Below are 14,579 nucleotides of genomic sequence, written 5' to 3' on the forward strand. Positions count from 1 at the left end.
CGGTGTTGGGCGTAGCTCTTGATTGAGAGCGGCGCATGGGTCAGGTCACGCGCGGTGCTTAGCCTAATGGCAGAACAAGCCGTAATGCTGCTATCCGTCACTGTAATTTAGGCCTCTAATAACGCGTGCCACGCGCGGCCTTAGCTCTATTCCTCTGCAGCCCGACGCGCCGCGACTCTAGGGCTAATGGCCGAGGAGGGCGTGGGTGGGTGGCTTTGCGGAAATTCCTTTATATGAGAAGGGAGCTCAGCCCTTCACGCTCTCTGTGATTTGCTGCCTGCCTCTACCAAGCCAATTGTTGTTTCCCATGAAGATATAAGGCAGGGGTGCACAACTCCGGTCCCCGTCTGCGTGCTGGTTTTTGTTCCAACTTTTTACCATTTCTCACAGCTCTATGAACTATGCTGCTTCACTCCCGTACTTGAGCACGGTGAAATCTCGGATAAACTGGCAGACTGTGACTCTAGCCTGGTGCTTATACACATGTCAGATCAAGATATGATTGGGCCAATTCAATGTTAAATGTCAAATGTTGGGAAATGTTGGCACAAAATCCTGAAATGGGTTGGCCCTTGTTGTGCACCCCTGATATAAGGCAATACCTTGCAGGTGGTACTGCGGCCCTGCCTGCTGTTACACAGGATGGCCGCCAGGGACTGCTGTTGAGTCTAGCCTAAACTGTTCAGCTTATTGCACCAGATAGAGCTGAGATTTGAGTGCCTGCTTTCACACCATTAGTCTAGCCAGGGAATTTCACCCATTCATAGCCTGGCTGTCAGATTTCTGATGTGTTCTCAATTAAGATTTATATCAGTTACCAGTTATCATTTTTTATTTTTGACTTATTAATCGCAAACATGTCCATATACATGCATTTTTGTGTAAGAAATTATGCGGAGTGATCATGATTTTTTGTATTTAAATTTAATCATTTGTAAAGCAATAGAAAACATGTTTATATTGTGCACTTGTTGTGCATGAAATAAAATTACACTTCATGACTAAAATTAAAATTGTCTTGTAAAAGAAACTGTACACTTTAACTGATGTTACTTAGTGGATAAGGCAACACACTGATGTTGTTAAACCACTGATTGGTGTTAATTCAGGAAAAGCTGTTTATAAAAAGTGAAGAATGCTTCACGTAGGCTATCACTACCAAAATCTTTGCATGGTCAATGTAAAATAAACATATTTTGTTTTAGTTTAAAAACATATATATGGCAGTTATTTGAATTTAAATTGCATTTCTAATGTTCAGTCAATAGGAAAAGTAGAGTGAAGGGCTGTTTTTTTCCTACACATTGCATCATGGGAATGTCATATCACAAACCCAATTCGGGATTAAAGTCGTATTGTTTGTTGAGTTTATTGTCTTCTGCCAAACAAGGAACACCTAAAAACAAGCAAAATAATAATGTCATAAAAATGTTGTATTTGTTCACCGTCCTGGAAAGAGTTGAGCTACAGTGCTCTGTGTCTTCACTGTGTCTTTCTGTCATTTTGTACACTTTCATAGCTTCCATAACCTTTCATTCATACCTTTATGCCTGTCCTTAGATTTATGTTGCCCTTAGAGATGGCCGTTTCTGCAACGGTGTCATAACTCTTAATGGGAATTTTGGATAGATAGAAGAAATACAGTGCTTAATGTCCACCATAAATACACTTCCCTCCGTGCCAGGACATGATTATATATAAACCATAATGTCAGGAGGTGTGGATTTGTGTGCTAAGAGGATGTGGTGCAGAACACTGCTGATTTGGGGCGATATGAGGGGGAGGTTCAGGTCAGTGTTCAGTTTGACTGAGGGGTGGGAGTAGAGGTCAGATTTAAAGTGATGGGGGCCCAGGTCATTTTTGATTTGGGGTGAGGGGTAGTCATGCTGCTCAGTGTGGATTTGGGTGGTGTGTGTGGGACAGCTGGGTGAGAGCACAGTGTTCCCCTGGTTACCCTCAGTGATGTGCCTGACCTGATGAGGGGCGGTTTCCATGGTATCTGTGCGGTGGAGTCAGGCCTCCCTCTTAAAGATAACAGAAAGATTGGAGGCAGGCACACGAGGGCTGGGATTGGACAGAAAACCGCAGAGACCCTCGTGTCTGTGCTGTAAGGTGTTTCGGCGCGGTGGAGTAGGAGGTGTAGAGGCTGTTGCTTTGCTTCGTGTCTGTGCTGTAAGGTGTTTGGGTGGGGTGGAGGCGTAGAGGCTGTTGCTTTGCTTCATGTCTGTGCTGTAAGGTGTTTGGGTGGGGTGGAGGTGTAGAGACTGTTGCTTTGCTTCGTGTCTGCTGTAAGGTGTTTTGGTGGGGTGGAGGTGTAGAGGCTGTTGCTTTGCTTTGTGTCTGTGCTGTAAGGTGTTTGGGTGGGGTGGAGGTGTAGAGGCTGTTGCTTTGCTTCGTGTCTGTGCTGTAAGGTGTTTGGGTGGGGTGGAGGCTGGTGCTTTGCTTTGTGTCTGTGCTGTAAGGTGTTTGGATGGGATGGAGGTGTAGAGGCTGTTGCTTTGCTTCGTGTCTGTGCTGTAAGGTGTTTGGGCGGGGTGGAGGTGTAGAGGCTGTTGCTTTGCTTCGTGTCTGTGCTGTAAGGTGTTTGGGTGGGGTGGAGGTGGAGGTGTAGAGGCTGTTGCTTTGCTTCGTGTCTGTGCTGTAAGGTGTTTGGGCGGGGTGGAGGTGGAGGTGTAGAGGCTGTTGCTTTGCTTCGTGTCTGTGCTGTAAGGTGTTTGGGTGGAGGTGGAGGTGTAGAGGCTGTTGCTTTGCTTCGTGTCTGTGCTGTAAGGTGTTTGGGCGGGGTGGAGGTGGAGGTGTAGAGGCTGTTGCTTTGCTTCGTGTCTGTGCTGTAAGGTGTTTGGGTGGGGTGGAGGCGTAGAGGCTGTTGCTTTGCTTCATGTCTGTGCTGTAAGGGTTTTGGGTGGGGTGGAGGTGGAGGTGTAGAGGCTGTTGCTTTGCTTCGTGTCTGTGCTGTAAGGTGTTTGGGTGGGGTGGATGTGTGGAGGCTGGTGCTTTGCTTCGTGTCTGTGCTGTAAGCTGTGTAGGTGGAGTGGAGGTGGAGGTGTAGAGGCTGTTGCTTTGCTTCGTGTCTGTGCTGTAAGGTGTTTGGGCGGGGTGGAGGTGGAGGTTGAGAGGTTGGTGGTTTGGGTGGTGGGCGGGGGGTGAAGGCAGACAGGCTGATGGGTGCTTATCTCCACAGAGCACAGACTCTTCCTCCTGGAGCCTGCAAGGTCAAACTCGCGACTGGCCCCCACAGAGCTGCCTCACCAGAGGAGGGAGGGATGGAAAGAGAGAGAGAGAGAGAGAGTGAGAGACGGTGAGGGTCAGAGTGAGGAGTAGGAGGAGGAAGAAAGAGTGGGAAGGAGAAATTCCTCCACTCTGGCTATTCTTTGGCATCTGTTCTCCTGGTTTTCAAGCCAATAAAGCACTTACGATGCATTTGCCCTCATCGCCTGCTGTGGCCTTGGTGTGCTGGACTCGAGTTTGAACCCCGCCTTCAATAAATCTTATCGGGGAGCTCGCTCGCTCCCTCGGTGGGCAGCAAGGACGAAGCCCGTGTGAGATATTTTTGGCTCCTAAGGTAAGAGCGCAGGAATCCCTCTCCAGTGACATATCGCTGCCTCAGCCCACGCCGGGACCCGTCGGGGGGACTGGGTCAGTCTGGCCAGGCCAGCACTCCGAAAACTCCCCACAAAGACCCCCAGCCAAGGCCAGCTCCTGAGCAGAAGAACGGAGCGCCTCCATTAGTGAGACTCCTGCTCCAGTCTGTTCTCCCGAGAGGCCTCGCCCACAGAGAAGCCACGCTCGGCCCACTTTTTAGTCTTTGCTCGTGTTTCTTTTTCTTCTTCGTCTTGTTTTCCTTCTTTTTTTTCTCCGAGGCTTGACTGCGGGCTCCGTACACAGGTAAGGGGTCGTTTTCAGTGAAAGTTTGTAAGAGAAAACCCTGGCTTACAAAAGGGGCTCTGTCCTTTTCTTTCTTTCTCCGTGTAGTAAAGTGCCTTCGGTGTGTCCATTAGTGCGGCTTCCCCTGGGCCGTGGCTAATGGCATGTAATCCAGGCCCTGTTTATTTCTTTTATTTAGAGATTATTAAATGCCAGTTCATTATGTAGGTCTTTCCTGAATCAATAAGTAGCAATTGCAAGTCTTTCAGTAATAAATGGGGCTCTGAATTAGATCTGAATGTGGTCTTGGGGTGATCGATGATATTTTCTACCCCTTGCTGACACAAAAGACCACCCATTTCGTTCTCTTCATAGTGTGCAGTTTCACAGGTACGTTTCTGCTGACATGCCTCTGTATGAGACCTATCCATCAGCTATTATACAAACTAGAAAGGAAAATGTCTTTCTAAAGAATTATTCTACTCGTCATCTATTCGTCATTCATCTACTTTGGCTTATGAATATCTGAAGCAATGTGATGGCTTTTGAACTACCTTATACGGCAGTGTGTGTGAGTGCGTACGTGTGCGAGTGTTCGCCGTGTCTGTTTATGTAAGTGTGTGTATCTGTGCTTGCATGTGTGTGTGTGTTTGTGCACGTGCGCCTGTTTGCACTGTGTGTACACATGCTTCCTAAAGCAATGTTGCTGGTGCAGTGCACTGGCAATCATGGCGGTTTCTTAGAACAGTATTTTCGTTCATTTTCGTCCGCTTCACCCTCAAACTCCTGTGCTCGCCCTCCACCCCTCCCTTTTCTGAGATGGAGGGCAGCGGCACGAGCACTGGATCAAGGGCTGGCTGGTTTTTATTTTTAACTTGATGCTGACCAGATGTGAGCGTGGGCTGTTCCTGCAGGACAGCAGGAATGCGCGCTCTCACTGTGGCCCCCGGGAGTGGGGTCCCGACGCGGCCCCCACCACATCACGCCTCGCCTGTCAGTCCCGCAGACGCAGGCAGATAGCGCAGCATAGCGCGCATTGCTAAGGAGCTGCGCAGCTCCTGCACTTTTCCCCCCGTTTCACTGAAAGGCTGAGCGAGCACTGGTGTTTCTGGCCAGTCAGGCCACGCTGGCTCCTGTTAACAAAACTGCTTTCTGAGTGAACACATTCCAAAAGAATTAGTTTGGGGATAGTGCAGTAATTTAGGATTGACAAGGTTTGGCATATTCAGCTCTCCTGGCTTGTGTGTGTGTGTGTGTGTGTATGCTTGCATATTACAAGTGATTAACATGGCCTTCAATACAAAATGAAAAATGAATGTCAAGTAACATTTGACATTTGTTTAGCTCTGATGTCAGCCTCTTTGTTTGCGTTCGTGCTGTGCGTTTGGAATGCTCGATCTCAGCTGTGGGTCCCCAGCTCCCCAGTGCGCTCTGTCAAATCCGGAGGGCCAGGACAGGCGGGCTCGGGCACTGAGACACCTCTGCCCAGCCGGCTGCTCCAGCTACCTCGTGGGAGGGCCGCGCAGGCACACTGCTGCCACCCGTTTGACCAGAGGAGGCGCTGTTGAGTGAGAGGGCGGGGCTGTACTCGGCTGGGTGGAACCCTTTCATCCCTGAGTGACACTATGGCCAGTTGTGAGACACCCTGAGGGACTCCTGGCCACAGTCAGCACTGCTACGTACAGGGTTTCACTGGAACCACCTGCAGTTTCTCTGCATGGATAGAGCACCCAGGAGCTGCACTGCATTCTTCACAGGTTTTTAAAATGTCACATATGAAAATGTCATTAGAGCACCGGTAATAACACCACGCTTGGTTAGCCTGATAGCTCCTTAATGGCCTAAAAAGAGCAGCTAAATGCACGCTCAGGCAGTGGTGGGAAATATGGTCATTTGCAAACCCCTTTCACAAGTGTGCTGTTATACATGTGTACAGTTTACTCAACCCAACTGTCTCTGGTGAGACTACCTTCCAGATTCCACGAGGAGTGAGAGAGGGTTGTTCTGGATTGTGGTGCAAAAATGTGTATATTGGGGGAGTTCCACCATGATTTCCTTGCATATATAGCATTAATGTTCAGTCCTTTGTCTGTATGGACTACACAGATGAGACCACCCAGAGTTGGACTGAGAGGACAGCCAGTACAGCACATTCACATGAAAAGAAGCGTATGGAGAAAGTATCATTTCCATATAAGCTGTGTGTTTGTATGCGTGTATGTACTGTTTTTAATGTGGGTGTCAGAATGGCTCCTAGCTGTTTTGGCATGGCATTTAGACCTTTTTCTCGCAGTGGAAAATAGATTTTTCTCTGCAATCATACAGAGGGCAAGCATGAAATCTGGCACAGTTTATTGTGCTTTTCTGTGAAACCTCAGAAGCCGATCACAACGAAGTGTCTAAACATTTAAAGATGGTCTTTAACGTTGAACGTTGGTTGGTTTTTTTTGTGTGTGTGATTGAAGGAAATTGTTCCAGCGTACTTCATGTTTGAAAGGAAGATGAGGGTTTATAGTGGTAGCAGTTTTCCCATAGGGTGAATTCCATTTGTACTGACTGACATGGTGAGTCTTAAACGTTCGTTTTTTTTTTTTGTTCTTCTTGAACGCTATTCTCCAGCAGTGAGCTAGCTTTGGTGAGGGCCTGTCACCCAGGGATCGGTGGAATTCAATTTAAACACCATTAACTTCCCAGCCAGATGCACAGATAAACTCAAAGTGACTCTTTTACAATATCGCACGTTGTTAGCTTCTGGGCAGTACTGGGATTTCATTTCAGCGGCTGGAAATCGCGGCTGAAGTCTGATCCAGTGAAAAAAACGCGGGCTGATTATTAATTTCTGCCCTTCACCTGTCTGCGTCACTCGCAACGATAACGTTTCTCAGTGAAAAATGAGAATAATAAAGCTGCTATGAAATTCATTGAAAAAATACCCGTGTTATCAAATGGCATACATTTTGCTAGAGGTGCTGTGCGAAACCCATCAGCGCTCTGCTAAATATAGTGTCCACTGCGAGTGCTGAAAGGCTGTGAATGTCATTACTGGCCGTAGCTAAAGGTGTCTCACGCAAGCCCGAGGTAAACGTTAATAAGAATAAACGGCAAGAGCGTTGAACCTTCACATTGTGGATAAGGTTTTGGTGAAAATAATAGTAGGCCTAATATATGTGCATTAAGTATATCTCTATTAAGAGCAGATAACTGTATAGATATACGGATGTCTGGAGCCGGTGTAGAATCTGAGCCGCGTGGTGCTGTTCAGTCGAGCCCCAAGGTGCCTCTTCGGAGAAATAGCCGAGCTGCTCGGTTACATTGCGTTACACTGCAATCAGAGAGCAGACTGTCTTATCCACAACTCTTCAGCCTCAGTCTCAGGAAGACAGACGTGCGATGTAACCAAGAACGCACTGCAGGTACGTTTGTAATAAGAGTGAACTTAGCCAAACAAACCAACAATTAGCATTAAGAACAAAAGTAAATACAGCTCTATGGATATTCCCTCTTTACACAGCTATACATATAACATTATCCCAAAAGGCAATCCAAAAAGAATGAAAGTGGAGAGTTAAATTTTTACTTAAAAAAAAAAGAAAGAATACCATGTTAGAAAGGCAATGTAGAAATGAAAAAAGGTCTTCTAAAGATTTGTAGCGATGAGGCTGTATAAAATTTGGATTTTGCAGTATGTATGGACTATGTATGTATGGTTAATTTAAAGACAGTCACGCTCCAGGTTTTTCAGCTGCTTTGCTGATGCGTAGTGAAGGGAAGGGAGGCGTGGTGGGGCAGGTAGCTGATGGAAGTAACTGGCGGATGTGTGATTAGAGCTGCTCTCTCTCCTTGGGCAAGGCTGGGAGAGCAGCGCAGGTACAGCCACTGTGGGACCCCATCACCTGCCTTTCTGAGGCCTCTCACATCCTGGAAACTGTGATTTACACAGAGGAAGTCATTCCACTGCGTGTGTGTGTGTGTGCGTGTGCTGGTGTGTGTGTGTGTGCGTGTGTGCGTGTGCTGGTGTGTGTGTGGGGCAGCAGTGTAGTATAATGGGCAAGGAACTGGTCTTGTAACCTGAAAGTCGCAGGTTTGATTCCCCGCTAGGACACTGCCGTTGTACCCTTGAGCAAGGTACTTAACCTGCATTGCTTCAGTATACTGTATGTCCAGCTGTATAACTGGATACAATGTAAATGCTGTGTAAAATGTTGTGTAAGTCGCTAAATGGCTGTAATGTAAGGTAACGTGCATGTGTATGCTGGAGTGTGTGTGTGTGTGTGTGTTGCATGATCTTGTACCAGGGATCAATGCGTATTCTGTCTGACACCCTTTGGCCTGTCAGGGTCTGTTCTGTGATCTCCATGGTGACTGTACCAGTGTTACCCACGCTATGTGGTCTGTGCATAGGCATGGAATCACAGAACCTGAACTTCTGAGAAAGCCAGGCTAAATGCATGCTTTGTCTGAGTTTTGACTCAACTCTTAAGCCCACTAATTGTTTGTGAGACTCATGTATAAGATGCCCGGGGCTTGTTTCCCTAAACAACAGTGTGTTGATCTACATTGTGGCCTGTAATTGGTCGTGAGTACACCAGTCTGTGTGTATTCTGTGGTTTTCTAATGCCCTGGAGCTCACCACGTGATCGTGTGGGGTAAGGAGCCTGATTTGTAACTGAAATTGTGGTTCCAAATCCCTGGTGAGACACTGCAGTGGTACACTTGATCAAATGTACCTCACATGAATTGCCTCAGTAAATATTTGGCTATTAAGTTACTCTGGATGTGGGCATCTGCTTAAAAATGTAATCATGCAGGTGGGTGCTGGTTGTCATGCTTAAGGATATTTCTGACTGACAGCATGCTGATTGGTTCATACAGCGCAGCTGTGCTTCTGCCTCTTCTGCAGACTGAATGGCATTTGAGACAGAATTGCCCTCATTAGCTGTTATCAGTGCAAACTCTGGCCTTGTAGGTAGAGATGTCACGAACCAGCGTCTTTGAGATAAATCAATAGCATGTAGAGCTTAACCCTCACTCCTTCTCTTTCTGTTTGCCACAGTCTGTCTATAAGCTTATACCTTTGAGCAGGCCGATAAGTGCCGCTAGCTGGCTTGCGTACTGAGACTCGGGTAGGTCCGGATTATGAAGTGGACAAATGAATAGGGGAGGGGCTCTGAGATGAACAGAACAGGAGCGCTGAAAAAACGAGTCTTAACTAGTGTTTTCATCTTGTGATGAGACTTAATCTGAGGTAGAATAAGTGGGAAACATAAAAATAGAAATGAGAAAATATTATCTTTGTTTTAAGTAGCCTAAATCTTTGCTTGTCAGATGAAATTGTCTTATCTCCTTAGCAAATCTTGAAATGAGTTTGTGCCGTGTTCCAGCGTAAGAGAGATCACCATTAATACGATTTTAGTTTAATATAAAACAAAAACACTTTTTAAGACTGATTATTGTTTGGTTTCTGCAGTGTATGCAGTATTCCAGTGTAAGAGAGGCCGTCAGCAGCCCCCCCTCCCCCCCGGGGAGCCTGTTTCTGGGCCCGCGGGCTGATCACCTGCAGTCTGATCTTCATTAGCTGATAGCAGGGATTTCAGCTCGCAATCAGTCTCACTGACCGCTGGAGCTCGGCCAGCAGCCGCTGGAAGTTTTAGCTCCCCCTCCTCTCTCTGTCCCTGCATCACTCTCTCTCCCACTCCCTCTGCTTCTCCCTCCCTCCCCTCCTTCTCTCTCTGTCTCTCCCCCTCGTTCTCACTCTATCGCTCTCTCTCTCCCTCTCTCTCTCTCTACATCTCCCTCTCCCTCCCTCTCTCTGTGTCTCTCTTCCTCTCTGTTCCTCTCTCTCTCTCTGCCTCTCTCTCTACATCTCCCTCTCCCTCTCTCTGTCTCTCTCTTCCTCTCTCTGCCTCTCTCTCTCTCTGCCTCTCTCTCCCTCTCCTTCTCTGTCCCTCTCTCTCTCTCTCTCTCTCTCTCTCTCGCTCTACATCTTGCCGGTCGGCGTCTCTCTGCATGTGCTGAGTGCAGAGGGAGCAGAGCGAGAGAGTGAGAGAGAGAGAGAGCGAGAGAGAGAGAGAGCGAGCGTGTCCGTCACAGACAGAGCCGCTGTGTCATGAGGCTGGCGAGCGGGGGAAAGCCGCGGCGGAGAGAACGAGCAGCACAGACGGCCGGCTCCCCGGCGCCTTCACCTCCTCCGCGCGGCGGGATCCTGGCGCGGCGCCCCTGTGATGCGCGCGGGACGCGGGTTCGGAGGGGCTCGCGGCTCCGCTAGAGACGGCGGCAGCGGGAGGCGCTTTTGAATGAGAGCCGGGCGCTCGTCCGCGCGTCCGCGGGGGGGCCACAGCTGAGCGGATTACAGAGCGCCGTCAGACATGTGGGGACACGTCCCCCAGCCCGCTCCGCCCGGTCGCCACGGTCACCCCAGGCACCGCGGCCACCTGGGCCACCCCTTCTACCGCGAGCCGTACAGGTGCGTATGAGTGCGTGTGCGTGCGCCGCGCGGTGATGGATGTCCTGTCCGGCGCGGTGCGCTGCAGCGGAGTTTCGACGCTGGCGGGGGGCGGCTGCTGTTACTGCTGTTCGGCGGGCTCGCACCTGGGGTGCTGCGTGGGGGGCGTGCAGACGGCGGACCGGTCCGGGACGCGGCCCCAGGGTATGCTGGGATGTCATAGTCGGTGTGCGCGCTCTAAGTTTGCTGCCGAATCTTTGTGTCTGCGTTGAGGAGAGACTTTACCTGTGTGTGTGTGTGTGTGTGTGTTTGAGTGTGTATGAAAGTGTTTGTGTGAGAGTGTGACTGTGTGAGAGAGAGTGACAGTGTGTGTGTGTGTGAGAGTGTGTGTGCGTATTTTTTTTTTGTGTGTGTGTGTGGTGTGTGAGAGAGAGAGTGTTTGTATGTGTGTGTGTGTGTGTGAGGCAGAGAAAGTGTATGTGCCTGTCTGTGTGTGTGTGTGTGTGTGTGTGTGTGTGGTGTATGAGAGAGTGTGTGGGTGTGTATGTGGTTATTACTGTATCAGTCATGGAGGAAGCTTGTTTCTCCAGCTCTTACAGGCGTAGCCTGTCTCTGTGGCCTCTGGCTGCCTGTATGTCTGATGTGGTGCTCCCCATGGTGCTGTCTTCAGTCAGAATCTGCAGGAGAGGGGAGGAGCCTTGCTTTGAGGACACACCCCCCTGTACTCCTGACTCTGTGTGCGTGAGAATCGCTCACACTCCCAGGGCAGGACGGGGTGGGTGCTCTGAGCCGAAACATCTCCACCCTGGAATGTGCCCTTTTGTTTCAGCTCCACCCTGACCTCCCCAGGGACCCGCCCACGGGGTAGGGGAAACCAGCCAATCAGCCTGCGCACCTCTGCCCCCTCGCACATGCTCCGTGCGACCTTGGCTCGTGCTAACCTGCAACCCTAGGACTCCAGCTGTCCCAGCGTTTGAAGTCACATTTCAGGCAGGATTAAGCGTTCTGTCCCACTGATTGGCCGGCATTGGTCCTGCGTTGTTAGCGGTTGGATGGAAAGCGTATATGTTGGCGCGCTGGTTATTTACGAACCGGCGTGGTGTTGGTACCGCTGTCATGGAATGGCATATTCTCCTTTGATAAGTTCCATCTGAGTAGGCCCGTGTGTTTATTCAGCTGGTGCCGAGCTGTGAGGAAACTGCACCACCAACTCCGCCGTTCACTCTCCCCGCTCCGCCTTCACCCATGAGGCCGAGGGGCCTGGACTTGGGTCTGCGGTCAGAGGAAATGTACGGTGGCTTTCGGACGAGGGTTCTGTGAGTCAGGGACAGAGGCGGGTTCGCCATGTGAAGTTGCCCTGCGTTGGACGCCTGTGTTTTGGGCACTGTGCGATACTCTGTGTGAGAGACTGCAAGCATGGAGCAGTGTGGTGAGCTGGAGCATTCATATGGCCATCTAGACACTGCAGTGATTTTGGGCTCAAAGACTGGAGTCACGGTGTTTGAACAACGACATGCGATATTTACCTATAGGAGTGAATATCTACCCTGATAAAATCCCTAAACGGATTTAAAAACAGGCTTCCTCCAGGAGTGGGGTTTGGATGAGGCCACTCCCGCTCCAGAGCGGTTTGAGCCGCGCCGGGTTTTCCTTAGCGCAGGTGAATGCAGTGACCGGAATCTGCCTGCTGGTGGAGACACCCAGCTGCCATTAGTGAATGTTGGAACGGCTCGGTGCGCTGCGCATTGGGAGTTATTTTACTAATTGGCTTACGGGAATGCCCTTGGCAGGAGCCAGCGGAGGTCCGTCAGAATCTGAATGATTTTTAAAGTTTAATCTAATCTTGAAATCGTCAGGGTTGACTCAGGCAGAAATGGACGCCAAGGAAGAGGGGTTTGTTGGGAGCGCGTAAGGTAAACAGAGCAAAAGTAACAGAAATATGAAAGTATGTGGCAACCGCCCCTGGAGGGGAGGGGTTGTTATCATGACATGAATTTTGGACCCTAATCTGCTGCACTGAGTGGCCTGTTTTTCATCACCCTCAGGAACCTCATGTTAATTTGATGGATGTGAATTTTACCGCCGCAAAGAGTATTCCCATTTTGTCTTCATGAGTAATGCCTTTCTGAAACATGGGAGAAGGTTCGACTGAGATAGCGCAGAACTGCTTGTTTGCATAATGTTGCGGCTGACCAACTTTTCTTCATTTGTTGCTACACAGCAGTAATAGGACGATTACATTTATCACAGCAAAGAAGGTGTGACCCGCTTTTGCTTCAGATACTTAAAGCTTTTTTCCTTCCTCCCTGCGCATAGGCAGAACGTTAACATCTCCTGATGTCCAGTAACAGTAATGTGTGTGCTGCCTGTGTCCCACAGTACAGGGTGGGTGTGACTGCTACACAGCCTTGATTATGGCTGGCAGCTGCCGACACACAAACCTTCATGAAGCCTGAACTTTGGATAAACATTTTTTCATTGGTTGCACTTATTGTTGGCTCCAGACTTGTTTTCGTCGAAGTATTTTGGCGCTTGCTTTGTTTTTTTGTTTTTTTTAAAAAGGACTGACACTTTATTTTCATGCTGTGAAAACCCATCATAAACCATTATTTCTAAAACTTATTTGTCCCTTGATAATCAGGGCATCTTGGTTACTTTCAGAGTTTTCTCTTTCTGTTCTTCCTCAGTCTGTCGTTCACAAAGTTAAATCTCCTCATTACCTGGGGTGATGTAGTCTTTATGCAGCAGTCAAAGGCAGTTGAGTGTTCCATGTCATCAATGTGTATTAGGTCATAAATGATTGACTGACATTAAGAAAACATGATTTGAAATCCAACATCCTCTGCGTATGTTTCTGGTGAAATGGCATACATTTGTAGTGCTTATTGTAGTAATGGTGGTCGTGCATGCGTGCGTGTGTGTGTGCCAATTTTTAAAAACCCGTACTGTGTGTGCAGTCGGTCGTGCAAAGTACATGTTCAGTGAATCCCTGCTAAAATCTTCTGGATAAATGTTTGATACCTCCTGTGAGAAACGTCCTGTGATCATTTCATTCATTCATAATTTCATGAAGAATCCAAGAGTTTTTATTTTCTTTCATTTTGAAGGTATCATGCCACCTTATAATAATAATAATATGCCGGTAATAATAATAATAAGGATGATGATGATGATGATTGATTATTATTTGTTATTTATATAGTGCTAATAACAGTAGCGCTAAAACTGTGCGTGGTTTCTGTCATACAACAGCAATGTTGCTAACAGAGCTCTTCACAAGCAATTCCAGCTAATGGCCCCCATGTTACCAGGAGGCCAGTCAACCCTGCCATCGATCTGACTGAGAGCACGTCAGGCAGAACAAACACTTTCACTGGCAGCAGGAAAAGACCTTGGACAGGGTTAAGTGACTGTTCAATCACGCCGTACCTGCGGAGTGAATGAGCGGTGTGTATGAATCTGTGCTCTCATTGTTGTCTCCTCGTCTCGTCGCGCGTTTTGCATGCTATCACGATGAGTCTAGCGGTCGCGTCTGTGATGTGGGGCCGCTGAAAGACACCGCTGGTAAGCGTGCCGCTCTCCGCAGAAATATGACCAAATAAGAGCCCGCAAGGTTACAGGACGGCAAAGTTTATCATTTTCTACGGCTCAATAAAGCGGCCCGGGAACGCCGAATGAGGTGATTTCTGGCTATCTCCTCGCAGCCACGGCTGTTTGCGCCCAGGACAGTTGAGCACTTTTGATTTAACGTTCTTCAGCCTGGGCTCGTTTTTCTCACAAAACCAGCATAGGTGGACGCTACATATGAGTGTGAACGGTCCTCGGGGGGAATTGGGGTAACCGTAACCCACGGAGTTTCCATCTGAGAACTGCGAAGGGGGGGGGGGCACAGAGAGGGGACTAATCCAGAACGGTCGCCCCCACAGCACCGGCTGAACGAACAGCCTTTTTTCAGCTGGCCCAGTCTGCTGAGCGAGAGAGAGAGAGAGAGAGAAGAGCGGGGAGTTGAGTGAGTAAGTTGAGCTTTGTGTTGATGCATTGTAATAAAAACCTGTGTGCTTTGCCACTGTCAGCCTAGGGTGCTCTGGGTTAGGAATTTCAAAGCATGTATTTTTATGGAAAATAAATGTGTTTAAAGTGCTTGTGAGCTTGTGGAGTCTGAGTCTGACTGGAATATGAGCTCTTGGATTCTTTTATTTATGCCTGTTATATCAGTAATGTATTCGTACTATGTTGAAGTGGAGTAACAGCCCAGTGCATTGGACAGAACAGA

The 14,579-nt window shown here is 48.6% G+C and overlaps 1 protein-coding gene across 17 annotated transcripts in view; it reads left to right on the plus strand.

The window, feature by feature from the left end:
- Positions 1-14,579, plus strand: part of LOC118228401 (pleckstrin homology domain-containing family A member 7-like) — a 108,708-nt gene that overhangs the window by 18,933 nt on the left and 75,196 nt on the right. Inside the window, exon 1 of one of the 17 annotated variants that reach the window (XM_035419919.1) lies at positions 3,630-3,885. The exons of 13 other annotated variants lie outside the window; for them this stretch is intronic. Coding sequence is in view for 1 of the 4 variants with exons in the window: in XM_035419913.1 (XP_035275804.1) it covers positions 10,230-10,327 (98 nt within the window). In the remaining 3 variants the exon portion in view is untranslated. Of the gene's footprint in view, positions 1-3,629; positions 3,886-9,825; positions 10,328-13,731; positions 13,871-13,942; positions 14,320-14,579 lie in introns of those variants that run through there. 3 more of the 17 variants (XM_035419913.1, XM_035419918.1, XM_035419917.1) reach the window with 3 other exon arrangements.

This window comes from Anguilla anguilla, chromosome 5, assembly GCF_013347855.1.
Source record: "Anguilla anguilla isolate fAngAng1 chromosome 5, fAngAng1.pri, whole genome shotgun sequence".
Lineage (NCBI taxonomy): Eukaryota > Metazoa > Chordata > Actinopteri > Anguilliformes > Anguillidae > Anguilla > Anguilla anguilla.